The 8213-nt window shown below is 41.5% G+C and overlaps 1 protein-coding gene across 1 annotated transcript; it reads right to left on the bottom strand.

Moving 5' to 3' along the window:
• Window positions 1–3565: 3565 nt before the first annotated feature.
• dhh (desert hedgehog signaling molecule) lies at window positions 3566–7961 on the bottom strand. Its single transcript, XM_040048237.1, has 3 exons — window positions 6907–7961; window positions 4540–4801; window positions 3566–4375 (listed from the first exon to the last, which is right to left on the bottom strand). Exons 1-3 carry the CDS (start codon window positions 7213–7215, stop codon window positions 3570–3572), a joined length of 1377 nt encoding a protein of 458 aa, XP_039904171.1. The 5' UTR covers window positions 7216–7961; the 3' UTR covers window positions 3566–3569.
• Window positions 7962–8213: the final 252 nt, after the last annotated feature.

Here is an 8213-nt window from a genome sequence, read left to right as displayed (position 1 = left end):
TACAGCTGCTGTGCACATGTCTGCTGATGAATGGTTTGCTTGTTCAAATGATGGGCCACGATGTGTGTGGGTTCGATTATGTTACATTTGTCGTGGTGCAAATTTATTTTTGTAATTGATTTAACAAATGTGTTCGTTGTGTTTAACGGTTAATTTTTTCCGCCTCTGTTTTTCTGATGACCATTGCCGATGGGTCGTAATCGATTATCTAAAAAATAAATAAATACATTTTTAGCGGGTCATGTAATGTTGCGCGTTTTGAAATCGTGTAATCGTGCAATTTGTTACACCATTGTTTTGTTTTGCAATATGCCTGCAAGATAAATGTCTTTCAAGGAAGAATGAATCCAAAGAAGAAGAAGTAAAAACAAACAAACAAAACAGGACGAATAACAATAATCTTTTGTGTTAAAATGCCCAGCCTTTAAGCAGACATTTTAAATCTCTTATCTGATCATTCACATTGAGTGTATGACCTTTCTATTAAAATATTTATCATTGTAATGCAACTTCAAATTTGATTTGCAGATAGGATGAAAGTGCAGTGGTAATGTCAGGGAAGGTGACCAAACCCCAGTTCCTGTCAGTGGGCAAAGAGGTTTTCTTTCTTTATTTTTGCCTTATCACTGTGAGAAAACTACAGTGGCATAGATAACACAGGACAATATAGGTTCAAGAAAGCTGTCCTGAGAACTGCTGTGACACTGACAGCAAGTTACAAGACAATCTAATAAACTTTGCATGACAATAAAGAGTTGTTTACAGGAAGCTTTTATTTATAAAGTTGTGAAAAAGTTGTCATTCGGGGGGATTTTTTAACTGTAAAGATTATATATGTGTGGCTCTAATTAAATCAAGACATTGACCTATTTGTGTCACACCTTCTTGAGCCCATGCTGAAACACCAGGGGCCTGAGGCTGTATAAACACAAAGTAAAGGTCGAGAGTCATTGAGATGATCCAGCGAACCTACAGGAAATTAGGTTGGGTAGCAGTGGGTCCGATTACTAGAAGGTCATAGGTTTAATCATCTACTGTTTAACTCTTATTCTGCCTTAGAGCAGAACGCCCAACTGTTACAGGTACAGTAGGGACCTTGCTTGTACCTCTACATTTTTAAGTAGCCGAGGACAAAAATTCCTGCAGGGCATTTGGAGTAAAACCTCTACCACATCACACGTGTGTGCTTTGGTGACCCCTTGTGAATAAGGAAGCAGCTGAAAGTAACTTTTTTTTTTTTTTAAAAAGGAATAAAATAAGTCCAGCTGAATATCACAATTGTGAAATTAATGTGAGTGATCTGAGTTCTTAATGGTCCTCACCTACAAATAAAGACAATCACACATATTGCATTATGCACCTGCTGCAGGGGGAGGATCCACAGCTGACCCTGCACTGGTACATTTATGCATTAATTTCATATGTGGAGAGGCATATATACACCTCGGGCTTTAGATTAGGCCGCTGAAATTATTTTAAGATGAGTGAACACATAGAAATAAGGAATGGTCTTCTGAGTGTGACCTTTTACTCCAATAAGAGTTGGGGGGGGGGTTGTTTCTTTGTAAAAACATTACAATTTATTATTGTTTTTCAGGAGTCATCTTAACACACCGAATTATTGTGGTATGCTATAATAAAGCCATTTTTACCATGGTTGACAGGAGCTATTTGCATTGACGAAAATAAAAATACTTAAATCTGTTTGATAATTTAAAAAAAAATGGAAGGAATGTTGGCAAAAATGTCCTTTGCTAGATTTTGTAGCCATGAAAAGTCGTCACTGACACTTGTTTCTGTTACAAATGGTAATATTTATTCAACTTCTGTTTGACTCTTTCAGTGCACGACTGTGGGGAGTGCATGTTTCCATTTTGAAAATAGGTTATTACTGGTCCCCCTGACAGGATTAGTTAACTCCCCATTCAGCTTTAGTAAGATTGGATTAGATTTTGGGTCGGCTGAGACTGGCTGGAAGATAGTTGCTGATTGGCTGATAGATGCACAGGGAGGGTGGTATTAGGGCACCAGGACTCTCTTATTGGACGGTAGGTGAAGCGGATGCTCTCCCCCATCTGCCTCCTGTATCTCAAGGATAATCCCCTGGAATACCTTCACAGATGTTTACAACAGAACTGGAAGACAAGAATATATTCTGATGTAACAGTAATGATGATGGTTAAAATAAACAGCTCAAGTTACTTTTATTGCATAGAGTTTCACCTGTTTTGTGGCTTGACTTATTAATATTGAGCTGGTTTTGATTTCAGATTCCTGTTACTCTGGTATGGAGCTCTCTCCTTGTCATATTGTCTGCTGGAAAAACAGCATAAAGTCCTCCTATTTGATAGGTTACGATGAACATTTGAACTCATAATACTCTATCATAAATGTTCTGAATCAAATTGAGGCCTGCTAAATTAAAGAGAGGATCAGGAGTGTTTGCTATTTATTAATTTAGATGGTACCAAATACAACTCAGTGGGGTGATATCAGTTCCTCCACAAGGGGGGTGTATAACCTCAGACTAGTGCTGAACAGAAGCCTACACTTTATTATGAACCTTTAAAACATTTGTTTACTTGAAACCAGTAAAAAATTAGATGTTTAGTAGTAATGTTTATTGTCTTTGTAGGAAGTCACACTGTACTTTATAGGCCACACTAGATTTTTGGGTGGGATGCGCAAGCGGGATGTAACAGAATAGAAAGTGGCATTGTAATGTGCAACAGTTAGCAGATAAGGGTGGCGCAAACCTGATGATAAAAAACAAAAACAAAACCCTAAAGTGGGCTTCCAAAAAAGCAGAGATCTGTGACTGAGATAAAGTCAGAGTGTTTGCAGACTGTGGCGGAATATTAAGTACTCTGGGCTTTTCATTAACCTGGGTTTCCACACAGGGTTACACAACATACATTAACTCGACTGTAAGTGCTGGAATCTATCATTTCCTTGTCATATCCCTTCCCCCCTCCCCCCTCCACACTGAGCAACTAATTTTTGTTTAGTAAGTAAAAATATCAATTAACCTAACATGCAAAACCAATCTACACCACAGCTGAAAAAAAAAGTAGCCTGCCGTTTCATAAAAGTACAATTTTAATTTGATTTATGACATGAAAACAAGCAAGGGCATACAGCACATGTAGTAGATATTATAATAAAATGGAATATATATATATATTTATTATGATTCAGAAAGTACAAAAATAAAGATTCTATTCTTCAGGGATTTCATTCTTGTCTCATTAGAATATATATATTTCTTTTTTTTTTTTAACATATATAACTGACATAAAATACATACAAAAAAACAAAACAAAAATATGATAGTCTTTGGTATTACCATTTTTATATTAACTTGCTCAAAGTCTCATTATGCTCAGTTTCTTAAACATTTGTTAGCATCTATAACATTATGGCAGATTATTTTACAAAAATAGGGGGGAAAGCTAGCAAGCATTTCCAGTGTTTTTCAATCCTTTAAGGAATAAATGGGAAGTGTTAACATATTGTATAAACGTAGCAATAGGCTATGGCACTTATTAAGTGTGCATAGATTTTGGTTCTTAAGGATGAAATGACTCTGAGTCTAAAAGAATGCACCCAAAACTGTAGAGTAGTCTAGCATACCAGTGCACCTCTGATGTCTCCGTCTGCAAGGAGTGCTTCTCTCTACTTTCTATCCTCAGGGCATCACTCACGTTGACTTCTTTGTTCACATACACACCTGCTTTGTCCTTTGCAGGCAAAGTGCTAACATGCATTGGAGTCTTAGTACAACTTTTTTGAATGTCAGTATCCTGCTGCTCTTCTGCTGTTTCTCCCCAAAGTAGCTGCTTGAATGAGAAGAGAAGTCGCAGGGGTCCAAAAGCCCAGTGCGCGAGCCTGTGGTCCTCCACCAGCGCATAGCTGGATGCCAGCACGCCATCAACAAACAAAGTTCCAGCGTCTGTCAAGGGTGCATACACTCCCACGCTTTCCGTTAGTGAAACTGAGATGATTTGGGATGCATGCACTTGCTGCTCTGCTTTATGTATGAGAACACAGTCTCCTTGTCTGACCCTGCTTGCAAACTGAGGCTGGTACTCACTGTTTTCTTGTCTGCAGTGCGGGTCTAAAAAGACCAAGTGATTCGGAGTAAGGGCCAATCTATGTCCATGTTCTGTCTCCAGAGACAGAAAAGCAGACCAGCTTTGTTGATCCCGATGGAGAAACAAGAGGACTTGGCTATACACGACTTGGCCTGTCCCAGATAGGGCCATGACTCTGTCCCCAGGAGTGAGTGACGACAGGCTCTTCTGCATCCCTCCAGCCACAGTTACCCGGGCCCAGCCTGGGAAACAGCCACCTTTTTCCACAGCAAGAGAATGATCTGCAGAAGGATCAGCAGACAAAGCCAAGATGAGTAAACACAAATTGTGTTCCCCCTTTTTTTTTTTTTTATAAACTTAAATATCCTGATACATTTCACACTTAAGTAAAGTAATTTAACGATACAAGCATGGCTTTTAATGGCAGCTACCTTCTTAAACTTACCAGCTTTTACTGAGCAGTGGACACGATGTTTGGACTCATAGTGGACCCAGTCGAAGCCTGCTTCCACAGCCAGCTGGGCCAGGAGACCGTACTTTTCAGGTCTTCTATCAGACGTTGTTATATCCACAGCCCGGCCTTCATAGTGCAGAGAGCCAGGAGGATGGTTGCCATCTTCATCCCAGGCCTCTGTCACACGCAAGCGTATCCCTGGCCACTGGTTCATCACTGCAATAGCCAGCCTGTTCAAGCACTCCTTACATCGCTACGGGGCAGAATAAGAAAGAGGGCAGATATTCATTTTGGAGCACTTCGTAAACTTGTAAATATATTCACAAATTTATCAGCATGAGCACCCATCTCAGCCTACCTACAACAAAAAAATTGCAACACAGAAGAAAAACCTTGACTTGACTCAGTGTTGTTTTTCCTCTGAAACCCAAACTAACAGATGATGATTTGTTAGTTTTCAGAAGTAGAAACTGTAGAATCTAAAGAGTTCCTAATTTTCCAAAAAGTCACTCCGTCTCATCAGCAAACAAGAGATGTTCAAGAGACAGACACTTGTGAATATTACCACTCTCTAACAATAGGCAGAAAAAGAAAATTGGGGTTTTTACACCTAAGTGCGTAGACTGATTTCAGTGCGCCTCAGCAGAAAACGATTCCAGTATTTCAGCTCTGTCTCCAGCTCCCAGGTTCTGATTGTTTGTCAGTTGGCATCATCACACAGTTCCTCCTCTACTCTGCTAAAGGCCATTTCAACCTTGCTCAAACAATCAGAGTACAAGAACAAACCCTACTGTAGCCAGTTTGGCACATTCCTTGGCCTTTTCAACAGGGTGACAGAATAATCAAGGCCATTCTCTGCCTTTCCAGATTGTTCCAGACTTGAGTTTCTCAGTTTCACCCCTGAGACATGTGATCAAATATGTGCAGAGTGACTCCTAACACCCCCGTGGGCCATAATGTTACAGACTGTGTCAGCATTGTCGCAAAATAGCAGGCTGAAAAATAATGACGTCAGCATCCGAGGTGATACGCTCATGCAGCTACTGAACGGCGCTGGCTTGTGACTTGTGCTGTGGCAGGTTTTAAAACCTATAATTATGGCAGTAAAGCTCATTTCGAATACACAACGGATCAACAGCGAAGGAGGAAGTGACAGAAAACCATGGGAGCTAAAGTTGGAAAAGAAGAAAGCGGCGTAGCAAAGGCCTGAGGTTGGGACTAAAAAGAGAGGGCAGAGGGGAAGAATGTATGGGCACGGACTTGGGAATGTGACAGCAAGAGTGAGAAAAAGAGAGAGGGACAGAAAACAAACTGGGTACATTTATCTCGCAATGCCATTGAAGAGAGGCATTTCATTGTCACAACTACAATAGTCGCTTTTCCGACGGTGCCATTACTTCAGTAGGAGGGAATTTTGTATAGGCGACCCCTCTGAGTCTCCAAATGACGCACAAAGAACGTCTTTCACATCTGGGCAAAAAAGGGGGCACATGCACACATACACACACATTCAAACTGGTATCAGGAGGGCACACGTATACAACCACAGATTTCCCTCACATACAATCACTACGGGAGGAGAAGGGACACAGATTAATATCCTAAACAATCACACAAGACCATAGTATCCAAAACCGTGGACTGAGTGTGAATGGAGCTTGTGTTCACATTCAGAAGTGTGGCATTCCAAATGGGTAGTTTGAAAGTTCTTTAATGCGGCCCAGATCTTAAATCCTTGAGGACGTTGACTGCCTTCTCAAGACACTGTAAATTTGGCTACCTATCCTTAGTAATCAATCAGGAATTTAAGTGCCCTGCCTGGATTTTTCTTCTGCTGGGCACACTGAGAACCTGTCATGGGAAGTGTTTTATTTCAAATAACAAAGACTTTGGTTAAAGATTAAAAGGAAATGTTCCTGTAGAGAAACTCAGCCACTTAAGGGTAGTGTTGAATTACATCCTTATCTTCTTATCTTTAAAAAAAAAAAAAAAGTGAGGTTAGGTTTGGTTAAAGCTTACACAGGCCGTGCTGAGCATTTTTATCTATTAACAGACTGGCAAGTGCAGGTAGATAATGACTGGGATTATATGATTTGTTTTGAAGGTGCAAACAGCAGTTTGTCCATTTAGGGAAATGTAGCTGATCAACCATCCAACAACGAAACTATCTTGAAAAGGGAAGTCAGTCTGAGCATCACCTCACTGAGTCAATCTGGTGCTGCATCTTTGGGCATTTACTGGACTTACTACACAACAGTCATAAGCGATCATGGGAAGCAATGGAAACGACTGTTATCACTGTATCACATTCATATAAAACAAATCTAAGATTCTAACCCAGCTCGACACCAGTCTCACCTTAGTCGTGAAGCGGTCAGCGCCTGTGTTCTCTTCGTCCTTGAAGACAATGTCTGGGTTGTAATTGGACACAAGTTCGTTGAAACGCTCAGAGTTGCGTGCGATCTTGCCCTCTGCTCTCCCACTGGCCCCCAGGTTGTTCTCTGATAAGTTGGGGAAAAACTGCTTGAGGCGCATGGCTGTGAGCTTTCTGGGCCTCGGACGGGTGCCGTACCGCGGGCCCGGTCCGCATCCCTGGACCAGCCATATAAAAGTCCACACAGCAACCAGGGTGAGCTGTGCCAGGTGGGCCCACCAGAACTGCTTCATTGAGGAGGGTTGGGTCTCCCAGAAGTCAGTGGCTCGCAATGTGTGCGGCGATAGCCCAGGTGTGATAGCTCCAGGTGTGTGACAGCAAGTGAATGAGAGTCAGATCTTGGTCCATTCCAAATCATTGATCATTAGAGGTGATATTTATTTATTTATTTATTTTTATTTATTTTTTAGCCCAGAGACTGATAAAGTTCCGGGGCACGTAGGTTACTTCATATCCCGGTGTTTCGTCTTAATTTAAAAAAAGAAAAAAGTTTTAAAATACCAAGCAAGTGCTTCACTGTTTTGGTGACGGCGCGATCTGATTGGCTGAAGTCTGGCATGCGTTAGGTCACTGAAAATGTGGAAATACAAAGGCTCTTTGAAGATTTCAGTGCGTATCAGCGGGAACTACGTCTCCTGTGATCTGAGAGTCATCTTCAGATATCCTCCGGAGGTGCCTGTCTTGACGCAGGTGTTTTGGTGGATTTCTGCTCACTTACCGCTTCTCTCTCTCCCTCTCTGTCTCTCCCCCACGCCGTCTCCTGGACTGGACACACAAACTGACGCACACCTAAAGCCCGATAGCCGCTTGACTCTGGGATTTTTCTGGACGCTCCAATGAATCTCTCATCCCTGCTGTCCATCCAGTAATGCCTCTACCGACACTTTTTTTTTTCTTCCTTCTCTCCTTCGTCCACTGTCTTTTGTCGCGTTTCAGCGCTCCTGGCCACCTTGCGCCAGCCATTGGTTCTTATTAGAGTCCGGACAAGATTGCCCTCCCTTCCTCTGCGCGCTCCCACCGCGACAGCACACGCCTCCATCCATCCATCCATATAAAGAACACATCATTTGGCCACTTATGTTAACACCGTGAACCCCACCCCCTTATCAAAATACTGTAAAGTTTAGGCATAAAAAACTGAAAAGTTGCAACAAAGATAGAACACAAATCTATTTCAGTATTTTGTTTGCTTGTTTTGGTTGAGACAAATTGTTCATTATAAATACGCTTT

Source organism: Simochromis diagramma, unplaced genomic scaffold, assembly GCF_900408965.1.
Source record: "Simochromis diagramma unplaced genomic scaffold, fSimDia1.1 OVJJ01000387.1, whole genome shotgun sequence".
In the NCBI taxonomy this organism is placed as follows: domain Eukaryota; kingdom Metazoa; phylum Chordata; class Actinopteri; order Cichliformes; family Cichlidae; genus Simochromis; species Simochromis diagramma.
This window is presented reverse-complemented; position numbering and strand designations above follow the sequence as displayed.